Raw genomic sequence first — 11933 nt, forward strand, 5'->3', positions numbered from 1 at the left:
CTTTCTACCTTTATTAGTCTTGGCATCCTTGTCAGAAGTCAATTAACCATAGACGTATGGGTTTATTTCCAGACTCTTTATTCTGTTATATTGATCTATATGTCTGTCCTTATGCCAGTACCACACTGAAGATTAATGTAGTTTAGTTGTAAATTTTAAAACCAGGAAGTGTGAGTCCTCCCAATTAGTTCTTTTTCAAGATTGTTTGGCTATTCTGGGTCCCTTGCATTTCCATATAAATTTTAGGTTCAGATTGTCCGTTTTTCCAAAAAAAGCAGTTGAAATTTTAGTAGAGTTTGCACTGAATCTATAAGGCAATTTGGGAAGTATTCCATGTTAATAATATTAAGTGTTCCAATTCGTGTCCATAGATGTCTTTCTGTTTACCTAAGTCTTAATTTTTACAACAAGGTTTATTAGTTGTCCGTGTACAAGTCTTGTACTTGTCAAATTTATTTCCAAGTATTTTATTATTTTTAATGCTATTGTAAATTAAATTTGTTTTTGTAATTGCATTTTTTGATTGTTCGTTGCTAGTGTACAATGAACACTACACTGAGTTTTGTATATTGATTTGTATCCTGCAGCTTTGCTGAACTTGTTTACTAACTCTGATAGTTTTTTTTGTGTATGTATTCTTTAGGGTATTCTATATATAAGATCATGTCATCTACAAATAAAGATAGTTTTATTTCTTCCTTTCTTATCTGGATGCTATTTATTTCTTTTTCTTCCCTAATTGTTCTGACTATAACTTCCAGTACATCTTTGTCTTGTTCTTAAGCAGAAAGCTTTCAGTATTACATTACATACATTAAGTATGCTGTTAGCCATAGGTGGTTCTTTATAGATGCTCTTTATCAGGTTGAGAAATTTCCCTTCTATTTTGTTGAGTAGTTTCTTGTTTGTTTTTTTGTTTTCTTTAAGGAAGATTAGCCCTGAACTAACATCTGCCACCAATCCTCATCTTTTTGCTGAGGAAGATTGGCCCTGAACTGACATCTGTGTCCATCTTCCTCTGTTTTATATGTGGGACACCTACCACAGCATGGCTTGATAAGTGGTACGTAGGTCCATGCTGGGCATGCGAACCGCCAAACCCCAAGGCCCCAAAGTGGAGCATGTAAATCTAACCGCTACACCACCAGGCCAGCCCCTGTTGAGTGGATTTTTCATGGTCATGAAAGGGTGCTGGATTTTGTCAGATGCTCTTTCTGCATCTATTGAGATGATCATGTGGGGTTTTTTTTTTTTTGTATTCTATTAATATAACATATCACACTGATTGAACTATTCCTGGGATAAATCTCTCTTGGTCATGGTATGTAATTCTTTTAATATGCTCTTTGTATTTAATATGCTAGTATTTTGTTGAGAATTTTTGCGTCAATGATCATAAAGGATGTTGGTTATAGTTTTCTTCCAATGTCCCTATCTGGCTTTGATATCAGGGTAATACTGGCATCAAAGAATGATTAGGAAGTATTCCTCTTCTGTTTTCTTTTGGAGAGCTTGAGAAGGATTGATATTAATTCTTCTTTATACATTTAATAGAATTCACCAGTGAAGGCATCTGGTTCTGGACTTTCTGTGATGGAAGTTTTTTTTATTAGTGACTCTACTTGTTATACATCTGTTTAGATTTTTTATTTCCTCTTGAGTCAGTTTTGGAAGTTTGTGTCTTTCTAGGAATTTGACCATTTCATCTATCTTAGCTAGTGTTTTAGCATATAATTTCTCATAATATTTCTTTATAATCTTTTTTGTTTCTGTAATGTTGGTAGTAATGTCTCTAATTCTTTTCCTGTTTTGATCATTTAAGTTTCTCTCCTTTTTTCTTGGTTTGGCTACCTGAAAGTTTGTTAATTTTGCTGATCTTTTCAAAGAACCAACTTTCTGTTTCTTCTATTTCCTCTTTTGTTTTTCCATTCTGTTTAATTTGTTTCCACTCTAATATATATTATCTCCTTCCTCTGCTTACTTTGACTTTAGTTTGTTCTGCTTTTTTCTAGTTTCTTAAGGTGGAAGTTTAGGTTATTGATTTGAGATCTTTCTCTTGCATATGGGCTATACGTTCTTGTTTCTTTGTATGCCTCATAATTTTTTGTTGAAACTTAGATATTTTGAATACTATAATGTGACAACTCTGGAAGTTAGATTCTACCCCCTCCCCAAGTTTTATTATTTCTACTATTTGTAGTTGTCATTTATGTGTGTGCGACCATTCTGAGCTAATTCTGTAGTCTGTATTCTTTGTTCTGTGTGACGGTTGAAGTCTTGTTCCTTTAGCTAAGTGGTCAGCTAATGATTAGGCAGATACTACGTAAACTCCTGGAACCAAAAATGTCTCCCAGTCTTTGCAGAGGGGCTCTGAGTATGTGTTGGGGCATGTTTTCAACTCAACCAGGCAGTTTGCAACTCTGCCTTGGCAGTCACTGCCTTACTGCTTTTTCAGAGCCTCAGGGTCAGCCAAAGGCTTTTCAAGTCTTTCCTGAGCATGCACAAAGCCCTGGGAATGTGCATGGCCTTCTAAATGCCCAGGAGTATGTCTGAGCTTTTCAAATTTTTAATCCCCAAAGCGTCTCATCCTCCAGCCTTTCCTCCCAAGCTTTTTGTTTAGTCTACTGTTTTCCCTGACTATTATCCATTGCCCAAGACAGTAACAACTAAAACATTTGCCTGTAAATATTTTCCACAAATGGCTTCAGGTAACAACTTTAGCACTAGGCGCATTCCCAGTTTTGTGAGACAGACACAATCCTTTTGAGCCAGTCTTTCCAGGGAACCACCCAGACAAGACAAAACAAGTAATTAAATATTATTAAATTAAACACAAAAATTAAATATATTCTGCTCCCTCTGATACTGTTACTGGGAATCTGTGCTGTTATTTTCAAGATTACAGTGGATGGAAATAGGATAAGTTAAAATGCCACAAAGCTCACTATTCTCACCAAGATTCAGCTGATTTTCTTGAATAAGTTCTTTCTAGGTTGCTGCAAGCTTTTAGTTAGTATCTCAAGTTCCACAATAGTTGATTCTGACAGTTTTTGCCTGTTTTTTATTGATTTTGTGGCTTAGGGAGACTTTTGGAGTCCTTACTTCATCATGTTTGCTGACATCACTATAGTTTTTTAATTAGGATTTTGCTCAAATGGTTACTTGAATTTAAGGGATTACGGTAGGGTTAATTTTAAACTTAAGAGAAATATTAGGGGGTTTTGGTGTATGACTGAAAACTATCAGACCTATACATGAAATGGGATATGTGTGCTATATTATGATTATGTGCAGACTTCTAAATGCTTCCTAAGCTTTAGAATTAATTTTGGTCCATGTACAAATGTTCAAAAGTCAGAAGCAAGTATAAACCAGAAGAGCATAATATAAAAATAGGGGGGAAGTGGAAACCAGGCACTGAAAATGTAAATGATAGCACATTCCTCAGATGTCTAATCATTACCTGTCGGAGGATATAGTGATAGAAAAAGACAAGCTTAGAGAAGTTTGACTTGTTTACAGTGAGGTGGGTATAAGAAGGTAGAGAGGAAGCCCAATGCTGTGCATAAGCTGCAAGCCACTGAGTGCAAATAGCACCACAACAGTGAACATCAAGTTAGTAACCTTGCTCATATCATTGGCATGGTTCTAGAGCCATTTTTTTTAATTTAAAACTGAAATTTGAGATTTCTTTACATATCCACACATCCTAAGGAGCATGCATTTTAAAATTATATTCTGTCACTTTAAAACCAAGTTATGTCGGTTCTTTTTGTTTGTTTGTTGTTTTGTGTGTGTGTGTGTTTTATGTTTTTTTGGTAGCAAGGAACTGTACCTCCAACTAGTTCTGTTCCTCCTGTTGCTGGGGCCCCACCTGTTGGACAACCTGGAGCAGGATTTGGAATGGTGAGTGATGACCTGTGCTTAAAAAAGGTAATTGACATTACTAAGGCCTTTGCCAAGTCTCAGATTAACCAGTACTGCTGTAGGATATAATTCTTCTCAACATGCAATAAAAGAGAACTTAAAAAGTTAAGTCATCTGCTTTAGGCCTTAAGCTGTCTATACCTGAAGTGATAAAGTCAGTTGTAAGATACTTAATATAATCTGCCATCAAATTGATTTCTATAGTACATTCTTATGTCATTTTATAGTAATATTTGCCAAGTCTATTCTGAGCTCAATCATCAAAATCAACTCTTTAGTCACTATTCAAGGATTTTCGCTTATCACTAGCAAATTTTAGGGCCATCTTCTATAAAGAAATAAGTTTTTATCTCTTCAAGAGTTATGCTTACAGAAGATGAATAAACAACCACAAAGCCCATTTGGGATGAGGATGCTGTGTGGCCAGCCGAGCTTCTACTGCATCTCAGTGATTCTCTATCTGCCAGCCTCGCAGCGCCCATTATTCAAAACTACAGTGATACATTCTCGTGGGCATGGATTCCTCACAAATTGTCAGAAGCACATTAAAGACACAAATGTCAGGGCGTTACCATGGTGGACTCCACTCACGCTGTCAACCATTCTTCCTTTCAGCCTCCTGCTGGGACGGGCATGCCCATGATGCCTCAGCAGCCAGTCATGTTTGCACAGCCCATGATGAGGCCACCCTTTGGGGCCACAGCTGTACCTGGCACACAGGTCAGTTTTTAAACTGTCCACAAAATAATGACATTAATTTATAAGGATAAAACTGTCATGTGGCACAGTTTTAAAATGTTTTTACCTAACGTAATCCTCATATTTTTTGCTTCCGAAATAAAGGGAACATGGAAGACAGATTAGTAGTAGTGTGAGGTTTGGAGGAAAATGATAGAAATAACTAACTATCCTAAGGTTCCTCCATTCCTGTCCTACTTAACTCAGTATGGTTCCTGAGAACAACCAGATGGTTTAAGGTATCTAGGCATTTCTTTCAGAGAAATTAGCACTTCTCATCCATTGTTTTATTAGGTGTTAGAGTTAGCCAAATTCAGGATTAGGGACACAGTGCTCCAGGTTTGCCCAAGATTTGTGACACTAACTGCAATGAGTTTGCCAAACTGCAACGTCTGGGGAGGCAGTCCTCACAAAACTGCCCTCACTTCAGACACCAGGCATAAGTTTAGGAGTCCCAAAGGCCACCCTTAGTTCATACCCGCTGGCTACAAATTTAAGTGTTCCCAGGACCACTCTCAGATTAGATAGTTCCCTAGAACAGCTCACAGAACTCAGGAAATCGCTAGATTGACAATTACAGTTTTATTATGGTGAACAGAGACAAACTAGATCCAGCCGAAAGAAGAGATGCATAGGGTGAAGTCTGGGAGGGTTCCAAGCATGAAGCGTCTTTGTCCTCAGGGATGCATTACCCATCTGGCGGTAGCAGTGCATGACAATTCACATGCAGTATTGTCAACACAGGAAGCTCATCTGAGCTTCAGTGTGCAGAGTTTTTATTGAGGCGTTCTTATATAGGATTGACTGAATTATTGCCCATGTAGTCGAACTCCATCTCCATCCCCTTGCCTGAAGGTCACCCTGACGTCATGTGGCCCAAAGACCTGACTCTCTGATCACATGGTTGGTCTTGCTAGTAGGGCCCGCCACCACCTTGAATCATTTTTTCACATAAACTTTCAGTTGTGGTTCCAGGAACCCACTCTGGATAGGAAAGACATTCCTGTCACTTGGGAGGTTGCAAGGGTTTTGAGGTTACCTTCCAGAGTCCAGGACAAAGGGCAAATCTCTCTTTAAGTGAGGCCAAATTCCTTACTACACGGTCTGCTGCCTTCATTTAGAAATGCTAAAATACACACACTTTACCTGTTTTTCTTCCAATAGTGATAGTCATGTTGCTGAGTCACCCTTCTTGATTCCTCTTATAAATTGCGTGGCCGAGGTGCAGAGGCCTGGGCAGAACTGAAGAGGTTTTCACCATGAGAAATTGACTTGGATGGAGTCAAGTTGCAACTTTGCTAGCACCATGCTGAGCAAACCAAAACAAATAGCTCAGATATATTTTAATATCAGTAAATTGTTGCAGTTCTATAATATTTTTAATTTACCAAATGGGTATTTATATCATCTTACCCATGGGATTCCTACTGTGAACTTTTTGAGTGTACTTTAATCCCCTTTGCTTCCTTGCTCGTGTCTAAATCCATCCTCTACCTGTTCCCAAAATTTGCTTTCAGCTTCTTTACTTTAAGCCCCTGAAAGCCGCAGTGACCAGGAGGAAGAATGTTGGGTGTTGAAAGACATAGATTTAGAATGTGGAACACTCAGCCTTCGAGGCCATAACTAAAGCACTGGCTTCACGAGAAATTTTCTAGTCTGCTCTGAGACCGAAGAACCCTGCCTGGAGTTGTTTTGAGGGGAGTGAGGAAGGCTTTAGGGGTAATGGTTGAGGTAAAGTTTGATCTGGACATATTTAAATTCTAAGAAGGATCTCATTCGTCATGAGTGATTCCTTGATGGTTGTATATATCCATGACTCTTTACCACCTTTTTGAAAAAAGGAATGATGTTTGTATTTTTATGAACTTGGAAGGATGTTATTGAAATTTTTAAAAAATCTTATTGTATTTGGTGTGCTGAAAGCTTTAAAAATAAATTAATGCAATTTTATTATTTAAGGAAGTTTTTTTACTTACATAATACCAGAATTACATAGCATCAGTTTATTTACTTTATTCAAAGAATGAAAATGAAAAATAGATGATAGGATGAAAACACAGTGTTTTAGGGGCCGGCCCGGTGGCGCAGCGGTTAAGTTCGCACGTTCCGCTCCTCGGCGGCCCGGGGATTGCCGGTTCGGATCCCAGGTGCAGACATGGCACTGCTTGGCACGCCATGCTGTGGTAGGCGTCCCACGTATAAAGTAGAGGAAGATGGGCACGATGTTAGCTCAGGGCCAGGCTTCCTTAGCAAAAAAGAGGAGGACTGGCAGTAGTTAGCTCAGGGCTAATCCTCCTCAAAAAAAAAAAAAAGAAAACTGTTTTAATCAGTAATCGAATTTATAGTAATTGAGGAAATGGTATGCAATATTATAGTTTTTAGATTGTATTTCTCATGTCAGAGAAGAAGCGTAGCTGATTAACTAGATAAATAAACATGAATTTTTAGCTTCAGAAAACAAAACGGTTTTTCATCACTGGTGCCTGGACTATTCCAATATTCTTCAGTTGGTTGGTATCATGATATTGTCGTCTGATCTATTTATTAATTATGGACCAATCCTTGAGTTTCTTATCTTTGAAACAACTTCAAGCCTTACGTTAGTTTTTCCCTGATCTTTCTATGAACTATGATGCCAGTTTTAAAAATGGAAATTTGACTGATAAATACTGCAGTCCATCAATAGTTTCTGGATATAGGAACAAATCTAAAAATCCTTACTTCTGGAACTCTGTTTACTGAACCAATAAAAACGTACCTCCCTGCCCCACAGTCCCAGATTTCTCGGATTTCCTTCATGTTAGAAGCTTAGGAGATTAATTAGATTCGAAGGATAGATGTCAGTTATTACTCTGAATAGATGATATGACCTTTTTCAAGGCCTTCTACCCTAACGTGCCTGCATAAGCCTGCTCCCAGAACTTGTTTCTGTCACACAGTGAAATAATGTAGGTATTAGTTAAACAGAAGCAAGGTAAGTTAATTCTTGGTTTCTTTTGCTGCAAGTTCAGTATGACTCTTTCCTGTTGTATTTAGTAATTAGTCTTCTCTGCAAGCTGGACAGGGAATGTTGGAATTTAGTGGCATTAATAACTGGGAAAGCTCATTTGAAACAATGCCTCAAAATTTGACTTGTTTTCACTTCAAATACTTTATATGAAATCCTAGCCTATTTAGCTAATAATTTTAAGTAATTTCTTAAGTGGGTCTCTGCAAACTATTTCAGTTTTTCCTTAAAACTCACTCTCACTATAAGAAAAGTCATTTAAATTCCTTTATTAGTTTAGTAGTACTAATAACTCAAAGTCAAAATGCTTTTGTGTAGAGAAGTTGATTTTTTCGTTCCTGTACATTCGCAGTCTCCTTATGTGCCTAGTTTTTTGCGTCTTCCCTAACCCACATGCCTGTTGTTCTACCAGAGTCCTCAAATTTTACTTCTGCTAAATTTGATGTCAAAGATCTCAAGAAAGCCAGAAATCATTTGAAGTGTATTTTACGAATCCAAAATTAAAAATAACACTGTGACTAAGTAGAACAAGGTCGATTTTGTCAACTTGTAGCTGTCTAATCTTCTGCATGTTTGTTTTCTGTGGTATGTGCTCTGCCTAACGCTTATCTATCTCTCTGTTTGCTTTCTATCTCTGCTCTCTTGGGCTGGCCTTTCCCCCATTAGCTTTCTCCAAGCCCTACACCTGCCACTCAGAGTCCCAAGAAACCTCCAGCAAAGGACCCATTAGCGGATCTTAACATCAAGGATTTCTTGTAAACAATTTAAGGTATCTAATACTGAGCTTTTCCTGTGGGCTTGTAAGAATGACCTGTGCAATGCTTAGCTAGTTCAAGGTACGATATTTGTACTTCTCTGTTTTGCATACATGTATATACTGGTAATTTGAGTGTTTATACTTTTTAAATCAATATTAAAAGCTATCTTTATCAATGAATTTTTTTAAGTTTTACTTAATTTTAAACTTAAGAGAGAGGGAAGCCTCTAAGTTGTCTTTATACTGGAAAGCACAAAGATAATACGGATAAAGCAAGAAGTTGCCCAAGCTACTTGGTAAATTAGATAATTACCACTTTATTACATGATGACTGGAATTTATAGAAAGCTAACCTTTTTAATATTGCATTTAGAAATCGTCTAAGAATATATTTGGCTACATACTCATATTTTTATTTTGTTTATCCTTATTTGGCATTATCAAACAAAGCTTAGAGATTATTGCCCTTTGCATTTCTGCATTCAAGCAGAATTTTGAGTTTCTAACATTCTAGGTTTAAATTGCTAATATAATTTATGAAATGACTAATAGTGGACTTATAGAAGGAAACAGATTAAGGAAAAAAGTTGACTCTTAACCCCAGCCCCTAACACAGTGGGCAGGTCCTGACAGATACTTCCCGAATGTGGATGAGCGGTGATAATGCTGCTTTCCGTTTACACAGCACTTTCCGTGTGCACTTCGCAGTCATTAACTCCTTTGATCGTCTCTGTAGGAAAGCAAAGCCTGTGAGATAAGCTAGCCAGATACTTTTCATTTCCCACTTCACAGCTGAGAGAACTGATCCTCGGCATTAAGTGATTTGCCCAAAATCAAGCTGGAAAAGCAGTAAGAGCATCAAAGTTTTTGGACCACTGTCCAGTGTTATTTTTATTAGACATCTGCTACCTATATTTTTTAGTAGATGCCTACTTTAATGGCTACTAAGATTTTTGTGGATTCTTGCTTTATGATTTTCTTTCTTATACAAGATTAGTAATTTATCATTTTAAAGCCTCGACATCTCAGCCAAGTAATTCCTCCTGTGCCCAGTGTTTCTATTCCACTTTGAGTTGGACTGGACTGATGTAGGCATAAATAAGATGATGAACACTTATTTCTTGGCAATTGAAGTTTCAGGAGTGACCAAGGACACTGCAGAGAGCAGCTGTTGTCCACCTCTCATTCAGTAAATATTGCTGTCAGCATATGCCAGGAACTCTGATAAGTACCTGGAACAGAGGTGCTTGAGACAGTCTCTGCCCTCAGAGACTCACAGTTGACAGGGAGACACACACACACTACCATGAAGGAGAGTCACCCACAGAGCTAAGCTTCAAGGCCCCAGGGAAAGGTTCCTGGCAGAGATGACTGGTGAAGTGTGGATTAGCCAGGGGCATAAGTGGGGAGTGGCCCCAGTGAGGCCATGGGGTCATCAGGGACATCTCCCTTCTCTTCTATTCTGTCACTTGTTTAACTGTTTAGTGACTCAGTGAGCACCATAAGTGAAAAGAAGCAAAAAATAATGGAAGTCACTGCAGTTCTTTTTTTTTTTCACTCCCTTGTTAAAGGTGAGCTGTTCTTAATTGATACTGAATGTCTTACTACTAAGATTTCTAATAAGTATACAAATTTTCAAAATTTGGCTGATATGATATTTCTCTAAAATTAAACTATACATTAAAAGTTTTTTTAAAATGTATCCTGGCTGAAATTGTAAGCTTGGTTTAAAGAATTGGGGAAAGTATATAAATGTGAATTTGTTAATACAGAAACCTTTTGCGAAAAGATTTTTCATAGTAACTGTGAAGTAGAATTGCAAGGGCGGTAAAATGTGTGAGGAGTATGCAACATTGTGTTCTAATTAGGTGCTTTTTATCTTTCCAGCTGCAGTTTTTGTGACTGAATAGGAAAAAAATAATGAGTTTGGAGACTTCAAATAAGATTGATGCTCAGAGTTTCAAAGTGAGCCACCAGTACCAAACCCAATGCTTACTCATAACTTCTCTTCCAAAATGTGTAGCACAGCTGTGAAAGTGAACATTAGGAATGTGTACCACCTTAGCTGTTATCCCTACTCTCAAAATTGTAGTGTATTTGGGTTATTTGTGTGTCGTACGATGTAAACAATGAATGGATGTTTCCGATGCCTTTAGTGCTGTTCTGGACCTCGCCCATGGACGGATCATGCAGCTGTTGTCTGGTGAGCCATTTGGAAAGATGTGTCTGTGTTTTTGAAGGTTTCAATGTATATATAACTTTTGGACAAACCTAAACTCTCCCCGTAAATTCTCTTTTCTTCTGTATCTCTGTTACAAACATAGTGTGATAATATCCGATAGTAAGGAAAACACTCTTAAATATACAAAACTTTTTTCCGTGTGGAGTACATTTTTCCAATCACAGGAACTTCAACTGTTGTGAGAAATGTTTATTTTTGTGGCACTGTATATGTTAAGAAATTTTATTTTAAAAAATATAAAGGTTAACGTCCATAGTAAATATTTCTCCTTGAAGCTACCTTATCAAGAATGAAAAAATCATATGGGAAGAATTCCATATTTAATCAATGCTATATTAAAATATATATTTTAATTATATTTGACAGGTTTTGCATCTAAATTGACCTATTTATTCATTCTTGATTAAATGCACTGAAAAGTACAGGTCCGTTTCTACCATGTCCGTGAAAATGCAATTAGAGATGTGCTATTTAAGCGATTACAAGTCACCCTAAGGTGTATCTGTAATTTAAAGATTACTGCAGATATTTTTGTTTTATTGTGGGTTTTATGTACATCTGTTAATTTAGTATTTCTTTGTGTGTTCTGTAGACTAGTGTTCTTCCATCCCTCACTTGAGCTCAGAGTAGCTTTTGTTGTACCATTGTGATTAGAATTTAAACTAATTCAAAGAATTGTATCCTTTACTGTACATACTGTATTCTTTAATTTTTAATTTGTTGTCATACTGTCTGTGCTGATGGCTTGGCTTAAGATTTTGATGCATAAATGAGGTCACTGTTGATCAGTGTTGCTAGTGGCTTGGCAGCTCTTCGTAAAAGCATATTGGGTTGGAAAGGTGTTTGCCTATTTTTCCAATTATTTAATAGATGTATGGTACCATTTAAAAGTGGTTGTATCTGAATTACTGTGGGGATAACATACACTGTAATGGGGAAAAATTACCTAAAACCAATTTCAAAATGGCTTTTCTTTGTATTTCAGTTTAAAAACCCAGTGCATGTACGCCCTCTGAGATGCAATAAACACCTTGAACAAAGAAAATGCAAATGTTATCTTTGTCTCTTTGATTATGTTTTAGGGGAAATAGTCTGTCTCAGATGACACACGTAGCATATACAAAATATTGAAAATTGAAAACCATTCTGAGTAAGAAATGCTTTTATAATTTTATAATAAATGAAAAACAAGAAAAAGGACAATTTTAATCAGCTGTCATTAAACTTGGGCCTCCATGGCTGCTGCCAAATAAACTGAAATT

General features: G+C 37.0%; 1 protein-coding gene across 11 annotated transcripts in view; it reads left to right on the forward strand.

Annotated features, from left to right (window-relative positions):
• Positions 1 to 11706, forward strand: part of SNAP91 (synaptosome associated protein 91) — a 140397-nt gene extending 128691 nt beyond the window's left edge. For 8 of the 11 annotated variants that reach the window (XM_046677284.1, XM_046677289.1, XM_046677290.1 and 5 more), the window contains 4 exons: positions 3823 to 3906; positions 4543 to 4647; positions 8339 to 8441; positions 10317 to 11706. In XM_046677284.1, coding sequence (XP_046533240.1) covers positions 3823 to 3906; positions 4543 to 4647; positions 8339 to 8431 — 282 coding nt within the window. In that variant the 3' untranslated portion in view covers positions 8432 to 8441; positions 10317 to 11706. Of the gene's footprint in view, positions 1 to 3822; positions 3907 to 4542; positions 4648 to 8338; positions 8442 to 10316 lie in introns of those variants that run through there. The other 3 variants (XR_006890796.1, XM_046677288.1, XR_006890797.1) reach the window with 2 other exon arrangements.
• The last annotated feature ends 227 nt before the right edge of the window (positions 11707 to 11933 follow it).

Source organism: Equus quagga, chromosome 11, assembly GCF_021613505.1.
Source record: "Equus quagga isolate Etosha38 chromosome 11, UCLA_HA_Equagga_1.0, whole genome shotgun sequence".
Taxonomy (NCBI): domain Eukaryota; kingdom Metazoa; phylum Chordata; class Mammalia; order Perissodactyla; family Equidae; genus Equus; species Equus quagga.